The sequence below is a fragment of the Phyllostomus discolor genome, chromosome 2 (genome assembly GCF_004126475.2).
Source record: "Phyllostomus discolor isolate MPI-MPIP mPhyDis1 chromosome 2, mPhyDis1.pri.v3, whole genome shotgun sequence".
In the NCBI taxonomy this organism is placed as follows: domain Eukaryota; kingdom Metazoa; phylum Chordata; class Mammalia; order Chiroptera; family Phyllostomidae; genus Phyllostomus; species Phyllostomus discolor.
In genome coordinates, this window is record NC_040904.2 from 167,989,898 (window position 1) to 168,009,325 (window position 19,428).

Consider the following 19,428-nt stretch of genomic DNA (forward strand, 5'->3'; position numbering starts at 1 on the left):
GGGGCTGCAAGGGGTAAAGGACGGGGGTCTTCTTAGAAGCAAAGTCATTGGCCGTGTGTCCTGTTGAGTGGAGCGGATAAACCCCGGGGCAAAAGCGCACCCTGCAGCAGCCCTGAGGAGGGTGCACACGCGGCCGGAAACAATAAGGAGCAAGGCTGTGGGTCGGGGACACTGAGAGCCCTTGTCCATCATCTTGGCTTCCTGGGTGCACTTTGCTCTCAAAGGGCCCCACGTTGACTCCTACCCCCTCCCAACCTTAGGGAGAAGTTGGCCCTCCCGGTCCTGCAGGAACAGCTGGTGCCCGTGGTGCCCCTGTGAGTATCTGGCCTCTGAGCCTGCCTCTGTCCCCAGGTCCCTGGGAGCGAGGGAGCCGGCTCTGCCTCTCAGCCTGGCCCTCCCTGCCCTTCGGGTCAGGGGTGGGAGGACAGATGAGAAATGAAGGGAGAAGGCACGTGGCCCCTACGATGTGATCAGGGTGGAGGGCCTTTGAGTCACTAGATCCTCTGACCAAGAGAGGCTTTCTGACCTGGGTCCCTCCATTTAGGGCTGAGCTCTCTGAAGCTACTTCCGGATGCCCTCTCTCTGGGGGCTGCAATGCAAAAGGCTGGGCCGGGCCCAGCTCTGGGCTTGCAGGAGGGAACAGAGCAGGCAGGCACTGTGGCCTTACCCCTCCTGCACCCGCTTCTCTCGCAGGGCGAACGTGGAGAGACTGGGCCCCCAGGACCCGCTGGATTCGCAGGTCCTCCTGTGAGTAACCCCGTCGACCCTCCCTCTCACCCACTCCACTCAGGCCAGCTCTGCACCTGGCACCCACCTGAGGGCACCTTACAGCCTGTGGGGAGGGACAGACAGAATTTAAAGAAGAGAAATGGTCTCTTCCCTCCTCTCCACACTGATATAACCACCCTTCGGCCCAACTTTCAGGCCCAGGGTGGAGACACGTGCACTTACACTCACTCAGAGACTCGGGCCCTCCCTTTTGGAAGAACCTCAAGTATTTGGCTCCCCCCTCCCCACTCACTTGCTTCCTCCTTCTTGGGACAGGGTGCTGATGGCCAGCCAGGTGCCAAGGGCGAGCAAGGAGAGGCGGGCCAGAAAGGTGACGCTGGTGCCCCAGGTCCTCAGGGCCCCTCCGGAGCTCCTGGGCCTCAGGTGGGTAGTGCCGAGCTCCCCAGGGACGGTTCCCACAGAGCGGGGATTGCTGGGCGCTGGGTGAGGGAGGGGTGGGCAGGCAGAGAATGGCTGGGAGGCTGGAGGACGCCCCACCTGCGTTCAGGGCCCTCCACCCAGCAGACTGTGGAGCCCACTGCTGCCACTGGAGGGAGAAGAGGAGTTTGTACTTAGGGATGAAGGCTAAATTGGCTTTTCTTTTTGGTGCAAGGCGGGGTCTGGGATGGGGGGTTGGGGGACGGGCAGAGTGCAGGCCATGCCTCCCCGAGTGTGCACAGCCCTGGACAGGGCTGCCAGTCTCCTGGGGGCGTGGTGTGGCCAGGGGAGACATGGCTGGCCCTGTGAACGCCTGGTGGCCAGGGTGGCAGGCCCAGCTGTGACGGCTTCTCTAGGTTGGGAGTTTAGTGCCAACAAAGCTGCATGTTTGAAAGCCTGGCCCTCAGGGGTCCATCGTTGGGGTTCAGGTCCTTCCCCGGGCGACCAGGCCTCACCCTCTCTCCTCCTCCTCCTCCTTTCCCAGGGTCCCACCGGTGTGACTGGTCCTAAAGGAGCCCGAGGTGCACAAGGCCCCCCGGTGAGTGAGGCCCCGTCCCGCCCTGACCCAGGTTGGTGGGGAGGGATCTGTGGGCACAGCAGCTTCTCTCACGCCCCACCTGACTCCACAAAGACAGCCAGGACGCAGAGGTTCCACTGCGGCGTTCTGGGATTCGCCCACCTCCTTCTTCCTCAGTCCTGCTCTTGCCCCAGCCTGAGTCCATCCTGAAGGAGTGCACCCCCTCTGCTGGTGTGCAGCGATCCCGGGAGACCCAGCCCTGGGTGCTGAGTGTGTAGCCGGGTGTCCCCTGTAGGGCCCCAAGGTGGAGGAGCGGCAGCTGCCCGGTCCTGTGGCCACACCCCCAGGCCCTTTTTCCTCTCTTAGCTCCCCTCACCCCTTTGCATTCTGGCTTCTAAGACCCTACAACACATCCTCCGGCTTCCTGAGGGACTGAAGGACTCAGGGGCTCTCCTCTCTCTCCACAGGGAGCCACCGGGTTCCCCGGAGCTGCTGGCCGCGTCGGACCCCCAGGCTCCAATGTAAGTGCCACTCCTGGCTGGTTCCTTCCTCTGGGCGCTCGAGGCACAGGCAGGGGCTGCAGAGTCTTGCGCAGTGTTCCTGACAGGGTCCCAGAGAGCCCAGGCTCACCCCCTTGTGTCCATTTCCTCTTCTGGGAGGAGTAGCTAATCGGCCGTGGGGACCCACTCCCCATGTAGACATCTGGAAGCAGGGGGTGCCCTTCTTGTTGGCTATGGGCACCCTTCCCAGCTGGCTGGCTGGGGCTCGACCCCTCAGACTTCTGGCTTGGAGGGCAGGATGGGGCTGCCAGAGGTGCCAGTGATTGCCTTGGTCATGGACACACATTTCTCAAGCACGCTCTGCACCTGAGCCTGTGCTCGTCATGCATCGTGTCCTTAGGGAGGTGCAGTGGAGGGTGGAACTATCAGGAAAAGTCGCCCAGCTCACCACCACCACCACCACCACCACCAAAACAGGGGGAGCAGGTGCATAGGCCGAGGGGGCAGAGGAGCTGGCTTTGAGCTGGTCCTTGAGGAAGGGCCAAGGTGGGGTGGGGGGAATTGAGGCCAAAGGGAAGGAGGCAAGAGGAACTCCAAGTAGACCAGGAAAAGCAAACCATGCAGGGGTTGGAGAAGCCAGGGCTGGCCGCCCAGAGCCCTCACTTGGGAGAGAAGATTGAAGAGGGACCCTAGGGTGGGGGTGGGGGGTCACGCTGCCCTTCCCCCAAAGGGAAACTGCTGTCCCTGGGACCACAGTGGCTTTGGCAACCCAGACGGGCCAGGGTGAGTTGAGTTCTCACTTCTTGTGTTTGCTTCTCCTAGGGTAACCCTGGACCCCCTGGTCCCCCTGGTCCTTCTGGAAAAGATGGTCCTAAAGGTGCCCGAGGAGACAGTGGCCCCCCTGGCCGAGCTGGTGACCCTGGCCTCCAAGGTCCTGCCGGACTCCCTGGCGAGAAGGGAGAGCCTGGAGATGATGGTCCCTCTGTAAGTCCCTCGTCAGACCTGGGCCCAGCCCAGGGCCCAGCCCAGGGCCCAGGGTGTGAGAGGGTTCTGAGCTCACAGAGCACGGAGTTGGGGGAACAGGGAGCAGGGGCTGGGGTGCAGGGTGGGGAGCAGAGCAGAGCCGTGTACGTGGAGTGCCGCCTCCTGAGGAGCAGGCAGCCAGGCCGCTGTGGGTGGGTGGGTGGGTGCTTTGTGTCAGCTCTTAAGTTCTCATGTCCCCCCCTTTCTCCTAGGGTCCCGACGGTCCTCCAGGCCCCCAGGGTCTGGCTGGTCAGAGGGGCATCGTTGGTCTCCCCGGGCAGCGTGGTGAGAGGGGATTCCCCGGCCTGCCTGGCCCATCGGTGAGTGAGGCGCACCCTCCTCTGGACGAGCTGGGCTCAGGCCGGGAGCTCCTCACTCAGGGCTCCTGACGCGGTGGCCCGGCCTCCGCAGAAGCAATGCTACCCCAAGGCTTCCACCCGCACAGCACCCTTGGAACTGTCCCCTGTTCAGCCCTTTCCCCAGAAAGGCTCCTGGGCAGGGACACTTAGAGTCCACGCTCATCATCGTCATTGTCCCTTCAGGGTGAGCCTGGCAAGCAGGGAGCTCCTGGTGCGTCTGGAGACAGAGGTCCCCCTGGCCCCGTGGGTCCTCCTGGCCTAACTGGTCCTGCTGGTGAGCCTGGACGAGAGGTGAGTGGTGGGACCCGCTGGGGGCTGGTCCTGACTAGGGAGAGGAGCCCTGAGCGTCTCTGTGCCGGGCCAGGCAGGCCCAGTCCTGCTGCCCTGGGGAAGGGGGTGACGGGGTGGGCCGTGGCTGAGAGACTCAGGCACTCGGGTGCACAGGGAAGGTGGTGATGGGAGGGAGGAGGGCACGGGGACTTAGACCTGGGTACACGGGGGGGTGGGGGAGGACAGAGGGAGCGCTGTGAGAGAGCTTTGGCTCCAACGCTTCAGGTGGACAGAGAGAAGCCTGGGCTTCTGAGGGGAGGACAGGGGAGCGAGCGGGAGGTGGGCAGGGCCTGGTCTAATGACATCTTGTTTCCCTTTGCCCAGGGAAGCCCTGGTGCTGACGGCCCCCCCGGCAGAGATGGTGCAGCTGGAGTCAAGGTGAATATCTGGGGGTCTCTACAGGCAGTTGGACCGGGAGATTATTCCATTGGGCCTAGTAGGTCTGCAGGATGGGGTCAGAGTTTTGTCAGTCTGGAAGGACACCCTTGCCTCTTCTGAAACATCCTTCTCTGAGCCTGAGACCTCTTTCCTGACAGGGTGATCGTGGTGAGACTGGTCCCTTGGGTGCTCCTGGAGCCCCTGGGCCCCCCGGCTCTCCTGGCCCCGCCGGCCCAACTGGCAAGCAGGGAGACCGAGGAGAAGCTGTGAGTATCGTGGGAGCCGCAGTCTTGGTGCCTGGCCCAAGGGCAGACACAGAGCAGGGCTGTCCCTGCCCGGGCCTTGCTCTGACACCGCTCCTCCTCTCTTCTCCCAGGGTGCGCAAGGACCCATGGGACCAGCAGGACCAGCGGGAGCCCGAGGAATCCCAGTGAGTATCTGAGTGTCCTGACCTGGGCTCCCGACAGGGGCAGGCCGGGAGGGCAGCGGGTGCCCAGGGCGTCCTGGACTCCTTGGCTCATGTGAGGCCAGCAGAGGGCTCCTGCCCAGCCTAAGCTGACCCAGCCTGTGTCTGTCTATCTTGTTCCCAGGGCCCTCAAGGCCCCCGAGGTGACAAAGGAGAAACTGGAGAGGCCGGCGAGAGGGGGCTGAAGGGACACCGTGGCTTCACTGGTCTGCAGGGTCTTCCCGGCCCTCCTGTGAGTGCTGCCACCTATGCTGGGCTCCCCAAGGGCCCCTGCTGCTCCGGCCCGCTTGAGTTTTCCCACACTGCTAAGACAGCTTGGGATCATCCTAAGGGATTCCCAGGACTTCTTCAGGGCTGGAAGGAGGAGCAAGTGGAAGGGGAATGGGGGGTGGGACACACACCTACTCCTCCAACTCTGTTTTTCTCTCTCTACATACGTATGTGCATTCAAGGAGGCTCCCTATCCTGGATGATGGGGCCCTGTCTGTGCTGACCTCTGACCTTTGCCTCTTCCTTCTGCACAGGGTCCTTCTGGAGACCAAGGTGCTTCTGGTCCTGCTGGTCCTTCTGGCCCTAGAGTAAGTGAGACGAGTGAACCCTTCCTCAGGGGTGGGGCCAGGGCACTGGCCAGGTGTCCGATTGTCTGCTTCTGGGGAAGCCTTGGGCTCAGCGGGCCTCGCTCAGCAGCAGAAGTAGGACTGTCTCAGTGTGGCTCTGGCCGGAAAAGCCCCTGAGGTCACAGGTAGAGTGAAGAGGAAAAAGGAGCTCCCAAGGAATAGGATTTTACAAAAGGGGAGCTTAGGAGGGCAGGGGAGTGTGAAGCTGTCCTGCTGGCTCTTGGCCAAATAGAGACCAGTTTGGGGTTCTGTGGCCCAGAACGGGGAAGAGTTGGGAGCAGCGTGGCTAGCGCCATCAGAGCGGGCATCTACCCAGCCCCTGCTCCCCCCGACCTCCCCTTTGCGGATGGCTGCCCTCTCACCGCCTGTCTCTCTCCTGGCCTGCAGGGTCCTCCTGGCCCCGTCGGTCCCTCTGGCAAAGATGGTGCTAATGGAATTCCTGGCCCCATTGGGCCTCCTGGCCCCCGTGGACGTTCAGGAGAAACAGGCCCTGCGGTAAGTGTCCTGGCTGCTGCCCTGCTCTCTGGCATGTCCTCAGCATCCTAGAGGCTTGAGCCTTCTGGTGCTATTGGCCTCTTGGGACACCAGCCTACAGCTAGTGGTGATGGTATCCTCTATTCTGGGGTCTCCCTGGAGGTTCAGAGGGCCCCTGATTGGTGTTGGGACACAGAAGAGAGGAGCTAGTGAAGAAATAGGGCAGGTTCTATATGGTTTTCTTGGTCCTGGCCTGCTGTACCCCTTCCCCAGTGGGTCTGGGAAGAAAACACTCAAGTGCATCTTAGCAGGTGGGGATGGACAGAGGAAGGATGTCTTCTCACAATTCCTGGCTGATTTCTGTTTCCTGCTGCAGGGTCCTCCTGGAAATCCTGGACCCCCTGGCCCTCCAGGTCCCCCTGGCCCTGGCATTGACATGTCAGCCTTTGCCGGCTTAGGCGGGAGAGAGAAAGGTCCCGACCCCATGCAGTACATGCGGGCCGACCAGGCAGCCGGCAACCTGAGGCAGCATGACGCCGAGGTGGATGCCACACTCAAGTCCCTCAACAACCAGATTGAGAGCATCCGCAGCCCCGAGGGCTCCCGCAAGAACCCTGCTCGCACCTGCCGGGACCTGAAACTCTGCCACCCTGAATGGAAGAGCGGTGAGCCTGCAGGCCGGACCCCCGCCCCGGAGAGCAGGAAGTCAGACCACTGGGCATGACTCCTTCCAGAAGGCACCCCAGGGGAGGCCACAGGCAGGCCTGGAAGGTTCTGGCAGGTGCCTGCTTCCCCATTTCACAGCCAATAAACTGTGGCCCCAGCTCCTGCCCTGCCATGGCTACATGCTGAGTGACTTCAGGGTAGAGTTCCATCCACCGGGCAGGCACTGATCCTGTCCTATCACTCACACGCCTGCTTAGCACCGAACTTTCCTCTTCCGCTCTCCTTGCCCCTTGACCTCTCCATTTCCTCTCCCTTGGGCCACATGCGGCCCTCACACCCTGCTCTTCTCCCTTTGGTGTCCCATAGGCCTTTCTGTCTCTGGCCCTCTCTAGAGGGTGTGTCTGTGCCTGTCTGAGCCCTGATGGGGTGCCACCTCCTCCCCCTGCAGGAGACTACTGGATCGACCCCAACCAGGGCTGCACCTTGGACGCCATGAAGGTTTTCTGCAACATGGAGACTGGCGAGACCTGCGTCTACCCCAACCCAGCGAACGTTCCCAAGAAGAACTGGTGGAGCAGCAAGAGCAAGGACAAGAAACATATCTGGTTTGGAGAAACCATCAACGGTGGCTTCCACGTGAGTGCCCGGCTGCTCTAGGCCAGAGGTGGCTTCTCAGATCTTGCTCTTCTTCCTCCCTGGAGGTTTTTAGCACCTTGCCTACATTCTCACCAGTTTCCTTTGGGGCTTGTAAGGAATGAAAGATGAAGAATCGTGTTTTCCTGCATTTAGAAGTGGAGGAGGGGGCCCTTGGAGGCTTGCTGTACACCCTGGAAGCAAACGTGTCCTCCCAGCAACCTACCCCCAACCCTCCTCAGCTCTTCTGGACCCTGAACACTCGGCAGTCCCTGAAGCCCTTGGTCCCACTGAGTGCCACTCCAGGGCCTCATACCACTGCTTTCCGCCCTAACAGTTCAGCTATGGGGATGACAACCTGGCTCCCAACACTGCCAACGTCCAGATGACCTTCCTGCGCCTGCTGTCCACCGAGGGCTCCCAGAACATCACTTACCACTGCAAGAACAGCATCGCCTACCTGGACGAAGCAGCTGGCAACCTCAAGAAGGCCCTGCTCATTCAGGGTTCCAACGACGTGGAGATCCGGGCAGAGGGCAACAGCAGGTTCACGTACACCGTCCTGAAGGATGGCTGCACGGTGAGTTGGCTAGCAGGAGCTGCCAGGGAGATGAGCTGCCGCGGGCCCAGGGCTCAGGCTAGAGTGGGTGGCGGTGTTGTGGTCCCCCAGTGATGGGCTCACAAGAGGCGTGAGTGTGAGCAGTTATGCAGAGAAGACATGCAGAGTGACAGGTGAGGGAGAGGTGTATGTGTTCTCCCTTGGGCCAGGGGAAATAAGGCCTCACCTGGCGTGTCCAATGACTCTTGGAGGAGGATTGCCATAATGCTTACAGGCCAACCATGTGCAGGAGTGATGGGGGGTCCCAGGTGGGAGCTCACAGTGGGGAGTGGGAAAGAGGAGAAGGGCAGGGTGGAGGAGGCCCTGCTGAGAAGGATAGGAGTGGAGGTGCAGTGGGTCCTGGCCAGCTAAGAAGAGGCCTAAGGAGCACTGAGTGTGTTTGCACTTGGTGCTCTGCGATGCTCAGCTTTGGGGTCCTGGGCAGCTGGTATTGGATAGCAAGGCATCCGCTGAATAACATCTCCTCTCTTTCACCCCCCAGAAACACACCGGTAAGTGGGGCAAGACTATGATCGAGTACCGGTCGCAGAAGACCTCGCGCCTCCCCATCATTGACATTGCACCCATGGACATCGGAGGGCCCGAGCAGGAATTTGGTGTGGACATAGGGCCTGTCTGCTTCTTGTAAAAACCCGAACCCAGAAACAACACGACCCATTGCAAACCTAAAGGACCCAAGTACTTTCCAATCCCAGTCACTCTAGGACTCTGCACTGAATGGCTGACCTGACCTGATGTCCATTCACCCCAACTGTTCACAGTCTGGACTCTTCTCCCCTCTCGTTCTAAGAGACCTGAACTGGGCAGACTGCAAAATAAAATCTCGGTGTTCTATTTATTTATTGTCTTCCTGCGAGACCTTTGGGTCAAAGCAGAGGCAGGAAACTAACTGGTGTGAGTCAAACGCCCCCTGAGTGACGACCCCCGGCCCAGGCTGAGAAGACCCCCTTCAGGTGCGGGGCGCAGGAACTGTGTCCCCCACACAATGGTGCTATTCTGTGTCAAACACCTCTGTATTTTTTAAAACATCAATTGATATTAAAAACAAAAAAATTGTTGGAAAGTACACATCGACTTGGGTTTTATTCTTCATTTTTCGTCAGTCCTTGATTCTGTAGCATGATCCGACAGCCACCCTAAGGCCTGCTTCTGTTGACTTCTCAACCAACGGGGAAGGGCACCGAAGCCCCCCGCACCGCCTGGTTCAGTGACCTCACGCAAACACGAATTTGCCCCTTCTTGTAAACCTCGGCTCTGTGTGGAGCCCAGGGGTGAACTGGGGCCCGAGACCGAGATTTGGGAAGGGAGGCACAGAGAGGGATGGCCTTGTTCTGGAGAGTGAACACGAACAGGACTCGGGTGGATTAGTGCGGGAGGAGTGGTCTGCTCGGAGCTCAGGGGACGGGACACTGTGGGCTACGTCTGGCTGGGTGGGAAAGGTTAGAGACGCTGGTGGGGGGCGGGGTGCCAGGAGGGGGCAGGAGGGAAGCGGCCCATGCTAAGCGCTCACAATCAGACAATCTTGGTGGCCTACTTATTTGTGTCTTTTTAAAAAGACTTTCAGGTCAAGGAGAGGTGGGAGTGTTAAACGCTTAACCCACCCCTTATTCCTCTTTCCTGCCCCTGTGCCTCTGGCCCCGTCCTACCTCCTTTCCTACACTTAAAGCTTCCTTGGACTCCCTCCCTCCCGATATCAGGCCTATGAATAGGCAGCCTTCTATCTCTCCCTGTCCTCAGGTGTCCCTTGCTTTCTGATGACTTCTGTATGTGCGGCAAAAATGAGGATGCAGTCACCTTCTTCACTAGAGAGGGCTAGTTCATAATTTAAAATGAACCACTGTCCACGAGTCCCATTTCCTTTTAGCTCAATCCCTCCGTACAAGCTCAACAGTGTGGTGATTATGGCAGGGAAGGGGTATAAGGGGAAAAATGGTAATGGAAAAAATGCCAAAATAATCTTTAAAATAAAATAATGCTTCCATCTATCTGGAGAGCTAATTGGGGGACAGGGGAGAGCAGCAAGGGGTAGAGATGCTCACTGAAACATTTCCCTAGATGACCCATGGACCGCAGAGGGGAGTGAGGTGTGAGCCAGTCCAGCCCACTCCAAGAGCCCATCCCGCTTCCTAGTTCACTTAGCTCCCCGCAGCGGCATCAGGCTACTATTCTTACTAAAGCAGCTCAGCAGGCTGTGACCAGAACCTCAGACCTTTGTAAATAAAGTCCCATTTGAACCAGGATACCAAGGTGATCCCTCGCTGCCCACCCACTTCCTGGGCACCTGGAAATTATAGTTACTGTGACACAGTAATCAAGGAGTGAACCAGAGGTGGAGCTCAAGGGAAGAGAAGCAGAGGAACAGCAAACCATGCCTCCCTGTGGTCAAATCGAAATGTGGTGCCATGCAACTTACTGTTGGTGCCCCTGACCCGGCCTGGACCAGAGCAGAAGGGGAGAGCGACCGGGTTTGTGTTAATCCCTGCAGGTCCCCGATGCCCCAGGAAAGGTCAAAGGTCTCTGCAGATGCCCCAGGAAAGGTCAAAGGTCTCTGCAGTAAGAATAACCTGTCGTACAGAAATGCTGACCCTGGCGGGATTGCCCAGACAAACCTGGTATACTAATCGTGAGGCCTCAGTCAGATTACGTGTCCTCTCTTGTGCTTTCTCGTCTCTACAAAAACATCTGAAGGCTTTTAACTAGGAGTCAGAGCTCCAGCTAAGACTCAAGTTCCCTAGATCCTGGGTAAGTGACAGAACAAGTTCTGAAATAGTTTCCCCTTCTAAACAACTGAAGGAACACAGAGAGAACCTTAAAAGAGTGCTTTTGAGGTGATGAAGACTCTTATAAAGACAAAGAGTGAGGATTATTTTGCACAGAGGAAATACTTGAGACCCCTTAGGCTTCATGTAGGGCATTTATAAGTAGGCAGATTCTTTCAGTAATTTCTCTCACACTTGGGTTTAGAACCCATAGACAGTGGAGCCAAGGACAGCGGGGATCCTGCTTTGGGGGAACTAGGGTTGAGGAAGAGATGGGGGCTGGTGAGTATAAAAGGCTGGTGATAACATTTTAAACTTCTAGCTATGACTCCAGACAAAACACATCAGAAAATGCAATCCTTAGCATACAGCAGGTGCTCAACAAATACTTTTTTGGAATGAGTAAATGAACAAATGGGGATTTCAACCAGGTGACACAGTGTAAGTGGTTAGAGAGCAAAGAGAGGGGTTACAGGAGAGGCCAAGCCAGAGGCTACAGAGAAAACGAGATCTCTGATGAAGCCTCATTTCCAGGAAACACATTCTTTCCAAATTCCAGTCCATCAGAAATCCAATGATGGTGGCAATGACACCGGAGCCGTCACCTCCCCTCCCCTTCTCCCCGGTGTTGCCAAGAGCAGACTGTATGCGTGTGTTTGGGAACTGACAGACGGCGAGGCATACTATGCAGAGCATCCAGAGGAGCAGCCGGGATGCCGAGAATATAAATAGGTTTGAGAAGCCGTAGCATTATGAGGTCAGACTTAGGGCTCTGTTGAAAACAATTAAATGCTTTCATTTGAATATCATAGCTGGGTCTAAGGTGATACTGGGCCCTGGCTAGTGTGGCTCGGCTGGTTTGTGTTGTCCTGCACAGCAAGGGGCCGTCGGTTTGAGTGCAGGTCAGGGGGACACGTGGGAGAGGCGACCAAGGGACATTTCTCTCCTCCTCTTTCTCCCTCCCTTTCCCTCTACTATATATATATATATATATATATATATATATGCACATATACATACATATATATAATATTTAAAGGTAATATTGAGAAGAAATGTTTTGAGGCACAGTCACAAAAATTATTAAAACTTAAGTACCTATATGAGTAGTCTTTCCAAAAATTACACGAAATATATACTCGAGGCTATTTGGAAAACGGGAAAACTGAAGAGACACTGTAGCCATGCGAGCACCTTCACGTGCTCAGGGCAGTGTTCTCAGGCACGGCAGACACCCGCTTGCACGCAGGTCGAGGCCCATCACCGACACGCAGAACAGTCACCACCATTGTGTCCACACAGACCACTGAGCAACCTGAAAGGCAGCTTTCAACCCTCAGCGTTTGGGTTACCCCATCACAGTCAATGTGAGCGGGTCAATAGTCCCCAAATGTAGCCTTCGTTAAATAAAGGCTCAGGGTGTCAGAATCACTAAGCAAATATTGCAGACCAGGCTAGAGGGATGAGGACTGATACGGATCCCCTGGCACCACCGGTGGCTGTTTCCTGAGTCCATCCTGGCTGTGTTCTGAAATCTGGGTACTCAAGCTTCCCAACTACATCCTCTGCCATTGTCCAGTTTGACGACCGGGCTTGGAGACTTTTCAAGAAACTGTCAAACTCAAACCAGGCCCTCTTAACCCAAATGGCAGCCAGTTGGTGGGGACAGTTATTCCTTCCCAGGAAGCAGCTTCACTCCTCTGGCGTCTCTGCCCTACCTCTTCCAACCTCTAGGGGGCGCAGTGTTCTGTTCGGGAACAGCAACAGGGCGGCCTGTACCAGCAGAGGCAGAAGGAGAAAGGTGAGGCTGTTTTTCTCTGACAGGAGCTTCCAGCAATAGTACAATGAGGGTTCCTTCTCTTCCCCTCCCAGCCTGTGCTAACCTACTTAGCCGGCAACTCACCCACAATTCCCCCAGAGGTGTCTAAGATATCCCAGCAAGCAGAGGAGACAAAGAGGAATCAAAAGCAGGTTTATTTTTTCTACCAAATCCCCAATCCATGTTCCAGCCAGTGGATGAAGGGTAAAGCAAGCCCCACATAGACTCTTAGTAAAAACAATTAGAACTTTCTACAAGGAAAAAAAAGTTCTGCTTCTTAAAAAAACAGTTACTAAGCATTTGGGAGACGAAACGATTTTACACACTGCGTGGTCTGTGCTCTCTATGCATTCCAACACCCCGCCCCCGCGGCCCTGCCGGGGCAGCCATGGTCCCGAACATGGCTGTGCAGCTGCAATGACAGTCCCGGCTCCGTGCCAACACAGTTTATAACCTAGTCCCAAGGCAGGCTTCCAATTCATAATGCTCCAGGAACAGCTGAGAAGATCTGAATTAAGTTCTTCGAGCCGTGAGTGTCTACTATTTGCTGGGCATAGACTGGGTGCTGGGCAGTGGATCTGCTGGTTGATGAGAAACATCAGTGGTGCCAGGGAGTTGAGTTTTCCTCCCAAGTGGCAGGAGGGTGTGTGCTGGGGACTAACAGAACTGGTTCCTCCTCTACCTCCACCACCTGGGGCAGGTACGGGCCCTGGAAGCAGATGCTGTTTCTCTTTTGACAGGTGCTGCCACGGAAGAACCAAAAGCAGTTTCTAAACAGCTGAGGAATTTTTTCCACAGTCCACATAGTGATGCGTCTCCAAGGAGCTCTCAGTCATGTGGCCAATGTATGAAATCTTCACTGAAGTTCTAGGAACAAGAAACCAAGAATTCTGTTTTTGAGATGAAATAAGAAAAACTGCTCAAATAATGTCTTGCACACTCAGTCAACAAAATCCACGTATACACCCAATATCCCATCTTCACGGTTACGCAAGAGAATCTCTCTGCTCCCACAGAGATGCTGTGCCGCCCACTGACTTTCCACAGAAGCCTCAATTCTCAACTGGGGACGGTTTTACCCCGCCACGGACTTCCGGCCCTGTCTGGAGACATTCTGGTTTGCTACAACCGAGGGGGGAGGAGGCGGCAAGTGTTACTGGCATCGGGTGCGCAGAGGCCAGGGTGCTGTGAGGTGCCCACCCTACAGTGTGCAGGAAAGCACCCTGCAACAAGCAATCATCTGTCCTGGAGTGTCCACAGCGCCGAGGCTGGGAAACCTTGCTCTACACCCTCATGTTGCACGTGTCTGCAGAGACCCCTGTCGTCTGCAGATGTGACAGTCATGGCTCTAGGAGTGCCCCAGAGGTCCGAGACACATGGTATTTTGTGTGGCTAGAGAGTCAGTCCAGCCAAATGCCTGACAAAGCGTTTTGTTCCTTACGAGTCTTATTAGGGTTCTAAAGGGTCACAACACTAGCCCTGTTTCACAGGGAATGTTCTCAAACATCTCAGTTCTGGAACAATTTGGTTCTTGACCAAGTTGTTCACAGAGAAAACATCTTGGCTGTCCAACAAAATTTCAGTTTTTGATTCTCCACCTGACAGCCCTTCCATGCTGACACCCGTATGATCAGTCACGTGTCTCTCAGGCGATAAACAAAGGAGATTTGGGTTTTGAACAAATCGGCTCCTCGAATAGTTTTCTGGAATGAATTAAGTTTGAGAACTGAGGTTCCACCGCACACCTGCTTGCTGTGTCTCTGGTGGTTTGCAAAGGGGGTTGGACATTGCACCTAGTGGACACCAAGAGTTCGCCGTGCCTGCGCCTGGAGGTGGTGGGCGCCCCTCTTTGGCCATGTGCCCGGTGTTGTGGGTCCCATAGGACCTCCTGGGCAGAGGCGGCAAGCTCACACAGTCTGAAGGTCCAGGCTCAAACACCAGGGCCATGGAACAGGGAGGAGAGTGACATACCTCATGAAGATCACTATGTTGTGCACCTGGACTTCAGGTAACGTGCAGAAGAAGCTGCCCAACAGCAAATACAGAAATAGTCAGTTTAGTTTAAAAAAAAAAAAGAGGAAGATCAGCAGGAGAGTGCTGAGTTGCACTGTCAAACGGAGGGGCAGGCAGCCCAATTGGGGACCCCCTCCCCACACGGACTCCCCCGACCTCAGCTCACCACAGTGCATCAGCCCCCAGAGTCCTTGTACCCTCCCGTGATACTTTTTGTTCTTTCAAACCCATCATATATAAATGCTGGAGCTTAGGAATGGTTCCAGCGGCTGAAGGTTCTCCTTTAGAGATCTCAGCATTTCAGTCACATTATCAAAGACCACACCCGCCAAAAAAAAGCTCAAGACAGCCGCAGCTAGGAAACCCATGGGCCAAAGGCTGGAGCTTCCGGCAGGACCGGCCCTGATCAACTGAGTACAGCCGCACCCCCCGCGGCGGACATCACACACAGAGAACGGCGTCCTTACTACACATAGGAAAACGGGCCTCCCATCTCCGCCTGCACAGTAAAATTGACCTGAAAAGAAAACACCAGAGTTGGCCTGTGGCCACGCAGGAGTGACACAGAACATTACTGTCATCAGCATCCAAAGACCTGGGAGCATTCTACCATTAGGGGGGTATGTGATTCCCCCCCTAATTTCTCATAATGACAGAGCCCATCAGGTCTTTCTCATCAACCAGCTCTTACCAATGGAAATGAGAGGAAAGGGAAAGTAAAGAGGCTATGGCACCCCCACAGCCCCTGCTCTACTCTCAGGCCTATGGCGCAAGGATCCAAAAAAAGAAAAAACCCAAACAAACAGCATACCAATTGCTCGCTCCGAGGTGGAATGAGGGAAGTGTTGGTTGTCACATGTGACCCAACGACTGTATTCATGTACTGAACTTGGCTGGACAGGCTGGTCACTGCCACGGAGTAGAAGTTGGAGTTCCTGATTTTGAGGGTGGCCTGCAACAGGGCAAGTGAGGGAACGAGTGTAAGTTTGTTTCCTCAGAGGCCCGAGACTCGCAGGCGCACAACCCAGGAAGGGAGGCCCTAAGTCTTACCTTGATGGCGAGGATTACAAGGGAGTCCTGATTATTAAATGTGACTTTCATCACTCTGATGCCATCATCATCCACAAGGACTGAATGAGGAAACAGGAAGAAAGCCACCAAACCAAATGCCAGGAGACAGAGCAGGACAGACAGGAGGACATACTGTTTGCTGCAAATGACAGAGCACATGACCCACTCGGGTAGTCAGATTTCAAGGTCCAATCAGTTAAGGTTCACTGCAAAACCAGGAATCACGGGGGAGGGGCAGGAAGTACAGAGGGCTAGGAGCCACCAACGGGGCAAGAATGAGCAGAGTGGCAGAAGCCTCTGCTGTTTGCATTCTGGGAGGGGACACTGAAGAGAGCAGCTGTGAGGACAGGAATGTCTCCTAACCTCCCAGGATGCTGCCCTTCTCCAGTTCCTTCCAATTCAGTTCCTTCACTTGGCCCTCAGAGTGTTCCTAGCTTCAAGTTTCCCCCCACCCCAGATACTGAAAGGGGCAGATACCTTTCTTGAGCAAATAGTATTAAGGAAATGGAGGAATTTACAAGAACAGATCAAAGTTTTAGAAAAGGTAACTGGCATTTCATATGTATAAAAAGGGACTAGGGGTAGAAGTAGGTATTAACAGGAGAGAGGCAAGCAACTCACGTTCTCTGAGGGCGCAATCTCTGATCACTGTGAGGGATCAAAGCCACCAGCTCATTCACTTGCTCTACAAAAGAGCCAAACAATTATTTTTGGTCAAATAAATCCTATGATTTAGCAATACTTTCCTTCACGTCTCACTGGCCGGCCACAAAATATTTGGAATTAGACGTTTCTAAGACACCAGTTTCACATTTTGGGTCTAATAAACAAGCAAATCTATAGAAAGTGCCACAAATTACAAAATATCTTGTCCTGACTTTCCTGTATAGCCTTGGGGAAGGCAACACCTCCCTAGGTCACTGTCTCCTCATCTCCATTACGAAAGCTTTGGAGTAGAGATGGTTCTTACAGCTCTAAATCTTTGTGACTCTCTATGTAAACTGTTACAACTTTCTGAAGATCACCTTCGAGAGAGATGATCCCGCACCTAATCTGGGCTGCACTCCAGAGCATTTGTTTTTGTCTCCCCACTTGATATACATAGTTTTCAGATCTTACACGTTGTGAATGATTTACCATCTGCTTCCTTTGAACAGAAGCTTCCTGGGTGGTCCCCTACCTCCCACCAACCAAAGCTGTGCCAGGTCTTTTAACTGAGAACAATAGAAACGTGCCTGTCCACCCATCTACAGCAAACTGTTAAAAGACAACCAGAGGCCCAAAACGGAGTCATTTGTGCTGAAGCCCATGACAGTGAACCTAGACTTAATACCTGACCCAACTGCAGTTTCAATCTTCTCCAGGAATGTAAGCTTAATCAGTCAGTCTGGAATTTTCTGGTCACCAGCAATGGTGCAATCTGTCCTGTGGACCCTCTCCATCCCGCACCCCCACCCCCGCCAAGAACAATCCCCCTTGCCTGAAACAATTCTTTCTTTCCTTTTGCTAACGACTTTCCTTTTGCTAACCCAGTTTCAGCCTATAAAAGCTTTCCACTCTGAACAGCTCCTTGGGGCTTCTCTATACTTGTTAAATGGGATGCTGTTTGATTTATGAATCACTCGCCGAAGCCAATGCGATCTTCAAATTTACTTGATTGAATTTTTGTTCTTTAACTAAACCAAATGTTCCAAACCAAGGAAACAACAAAACAGTGGAAGTGAAGAAAAGAAAGCCTTTCAAATATAAGGAAACCAAGAGAAGTTGTGGAACCTGCCCAAATTTATCAAGTCAGCTGAGCTGGCTCCTGTTCAGGGCACCATCTACAATTACGGTATTACTGCTAGAATAACAGCTCCGTCTGGGAGAGAGGAGAAGCCCGGTGGGTACTTACAGATCCTTGCCAGGGAATCAACCTTCTCATGACCAAAGCTTCTCACCTGTTGGAATGTAGCCTGTCCCTTGGCACGTGAGACAGGTGATGCTGTCCCGCCCAGTGAACTCCACATACGGGAACTGGGCAATGGCTTCTTCCTGCTCCCGTGCATCCAGCGTATCCTCTCTGTCATCTTTCTTTCGCTTGTAGGAGAAAGGGAGAGTGAAGGCGGAATGCTGGGACCCCATGGCGGAGATGTGCCACCTGTGTCATGTCCTAGGATGCAGAGAGTCAAGTCAGTGCATGTTAGTGGCCACACTGAGCAAGGAGAGAAGAAACTGTATCAGTAGGACAACTGAAAACACAAAAATGACTAAACTGCTGTCTTGAGTGTGATCCCAAAGACCTGCACAAGTTCTGCTAGGACTTCATCTTGTAGCAGTGCTCCCCAACCCCCTCTTACGGTCGGAGGAACAGGGCCGCTTCGGCCAACCTGCCCAGGTCTTCACCGACCCAGGACTCAGGACAGCCCAGCTCCCCCCGATCCAGCTTTGCCCCTTCCCGTCCAAACTATTTGCAAACTCGGAGCCCTCCTCAAGAAAACCTTCCTGAACAAACAACAGACACCAAATTGGTGACAGGCCTTAGAGATCCTCTCATTTCGCCTCTCAGCCCCGGGACACAGGCTCAGGTCACGCCCCCCCCGCCCCCCCCCCTCGCAAAAAGCAATGCTCGGAGCCCACCAGACTCGCTCAGGGCGGAGCGAAAGCCGGAGTCCCTGGACTTGCAAGGTGCGAGCCCCCAGCAGCTGCTGTCTGGCCGCCACCTCCCCGCGTCAGCGCGTTTACCTGCCTCTGGAGTCCTCGGAGCTGCCCGCACTCGGTGCGCACGCGCCGAATGTCCTGCAAGCAATCCGGGGAATGGCAGCAAGCGCGCGTGCGCTCTTCGCGGCCCAGCACTCAGCGCCGCTAGAGGGCGGCAGAGTGCGGGGGAGCAAACCGCGCAGAGAGGGTGGGGGAGAGCGCGCAGTGCTCCGCGATTACGCAGAAACGCTGGAAAGGCTCCAGGCAAGTTTCCTGAGCAGAATGTCTCTCTGCCCGGGGAGGAATAGGAAGGCTCCGGCGGTCAAAGCCAATCTCAACTATGTTTTTGAGCACAGGGGCTGTGTAGACACGCTGAAGGTACAAAGATGCAGAAGACACCAAATCTTCCCTCGTCCTGCCCTTCACACGCAAAAAAAGGCACGCACGTAGGGATTTGTAGTGCGTTTTGTCTGTAGGCGCTGCCACGTTGAGCTTAGCCCGTAGCAGAAGGAAGTGATGGCGGACATTAGGCAGGTAAGGTTACTCAGGATGATGCTGGGGAGAGGAGAGATTTTCAACTGAGTGAATGAGGGGCCTGCTTGACAATGGACAGCGAGGCTGGGCTCCTTCAGGGCTTTGCCACTCCCATCTCTCTCTCCTCCTTCTGCTGAGGGTCAGTGGATGGAAAATTACAAAGAGGAAGCATTAGGGGTCAGGGGAATGCTGGCTACTAGGATTCTCGCTGAAGACGTGCGGGATAACCAGACGTCCCTTGGGGTTGGTGGGAAATGAGGAATCCTATCAGATTGGAAGGTAACCAGATAGCGAGGGTTGACAGTTCTTGCTAATACTGGATTTTACTATAAGTGCACAGAGGGGCCTAGGGAAGAAGGTTCAGGAACCTGACTAAAGTTTGGTCAAGCAAGACACCTTTGTCAGAAGCAACAGGGAGCCATTGCTCCTCCTTTTTCTACCTCTGTCCACACATTCCCTTCTTGAAATCCAGTCTTCACCTTTCTCTTTGCCGGCACTATACCAGTTTATATTCTTTATCCTCACACATCTGATTTTGTTGGGGACAACAATATGCTCAATTAAAAATATATTTCCCGGCCTTTCTTGCCAATTCAAGCCAATGAGATGTAAGCAGAAGTTGTGTGTGACTTCCAGGAAAACTTCTTAAAAGAGAAGGAGACTCAACTAGTCCTTTGACCTTCCTCTTCCTGGTTGAAATTTGGATTTGATGTTGGAGGTGGGGCAGCCATCTTGTGACCATGAGGCAAGAAGTGCATGCTAAGA

The 19,428-nt window shown here is 54.8% G+C and overlaps 2 protein-coding genes across 8 annotated transcripts in view; one reads left to right on the forward strand and one right to left on the reverse strand.

The window, feature by feature from the left end:
- The window catches only part of COL2A1 (collagen type II alpha 1 chain), a 30,829-nt gene extending 22,226 nt beyond the window's left edge, over positions 1–8,603 (forward strand). For all 4 annotated transcript variants that reach the window (XM_036019119.1, XM_028532080.2, XM_036019120.1 and 1 more), the window contains 18 exons: positions 261–314; positions 694–747; positions 1,045–1,152; positions 1,691–1,744; positions 2,191–2,244; positions 3,046–3,207; positions 3,459–3,566; positions 3,789–3,896; positions 4,260–4,313; positions 4,472–4,579; positions 4,690–4,743; positions 4,904–5,011; positions 5,304–5,357; positions 5,784–5,891; positions 6,247–6,535; positions 6,985–7,172; positions 7,507–7,749; positions 8,270–8,603. In XM_036019119.1, coding sequence (XP_035875012.1) covers positions 261–314; positions 694–747; positions 1,045–1,152; positions 1,691–1,744; positions 2,191–2,244; positions 3,046–3,207; positions 3,459–3,566; positions 3,789–3,896; positions 4,260–4,313; positions 4,472–4,579; positions 4,690–4,743; positions 4,904–5,011; positions 5,304–5,357; positions 5,784–5,891; positions 6,247–6,535; positions 6,985–7,172; positions 7,507–7,749; positions 8,270–8,416 — 2,055 coding nt within the window. In that variant the 3' untranslated portion in view covers positions 8,417–8,603. The remainder of the gene's footprint in view (positions 1–260; positions 315–693; positions 748–1,044; positions 1,153–1,690; positions 1,745–2,190; positions 2,245–3,045; positions 3,208–3,458; positions 3,567–3,788; positions 3,897–4,259; positions 4,314–4,471; positions 4,580–4,689; positions 4,744–4,903; positions 5,012–5,303; positions 5,358–5,783; positions 5,892–6,246; positions 6,536–6,984; positions 7,173–7,506; positions 7,750–8,269) is intronic.
- Positions 8,604–12,539: 3,936 nt separating this feature from the next.
- On the reverse strand, positions 12,540–18,256 carry TMEM106C (transmembrane protein 106C). 4 transcript variants are annotated; one of them, XM_028532083.2, is made up of 8 exons: positions 18,175–18,256; positions 17,391–17,602; positions 16,072–16,135; positions 15,430–15,589; positions 15,191–15,331; positions 14,847–14,896; positions 14,338–14,391; positions 12,540–13,233 (listed from the first exon to the last, which is right to left on the reverse strand). In XM_028532083.2, the coding sequence occupies exons 2-8, from the start codon at positions 17,572–17,574 to the stop codon at positions 13,137–13,139; spliced, it is 750 nt and encodes a 249-aa protein (XP_028387884.1). In that variant the 5' UTR covers positions 17,575–17,602; positions 18,175–18,256; the 3' UTR covers positions 12,540–13,136. The 4 variants fall into 4 exon arrangements, with proteins under 4 accessions (XP_028387884.1, XP_028387885.1, XP_035875017.1 ...); XM_028532084.2 differs by having other exon boundaries at positions 18,070–18,182; XM_036019124.1 differs by lacking the exon at positions 18,175–18,256 and adding an exon at positions 18,079–18,167.
- Between the last annotated feature and the right edge of the window lie 1,172 nt (positions 18,257–19,428).

What these genes read in the sequence shown, in the direction of transcription:
- TMEM106C (XM_028532083.2), bottom strand. Translation starts at nt 17,574, where the DNA reads ATGGGGTCCCAGCATTCCGCCTTCACTCTCCCTTTCTCCTACAAGCGA. An exon ending in GGCCCGTTTTCCTATGTGTA is followed by an intron (nt 14,392 to 14,846) that starts GTAAGGACGCCG and finishes GCTGTTGGGCAG; the next exon opens with CTTCTTCTGCACGTTACCTG. An exon ending in AACATAGTGATCTTCATGAG is followed by an intron (nt 13,234 to 14,337) that starts GTATGTCACTCT and finishes TCTTGTTCCTAG; the next exon opens with AACTTCAGTGAAGATTTCAT.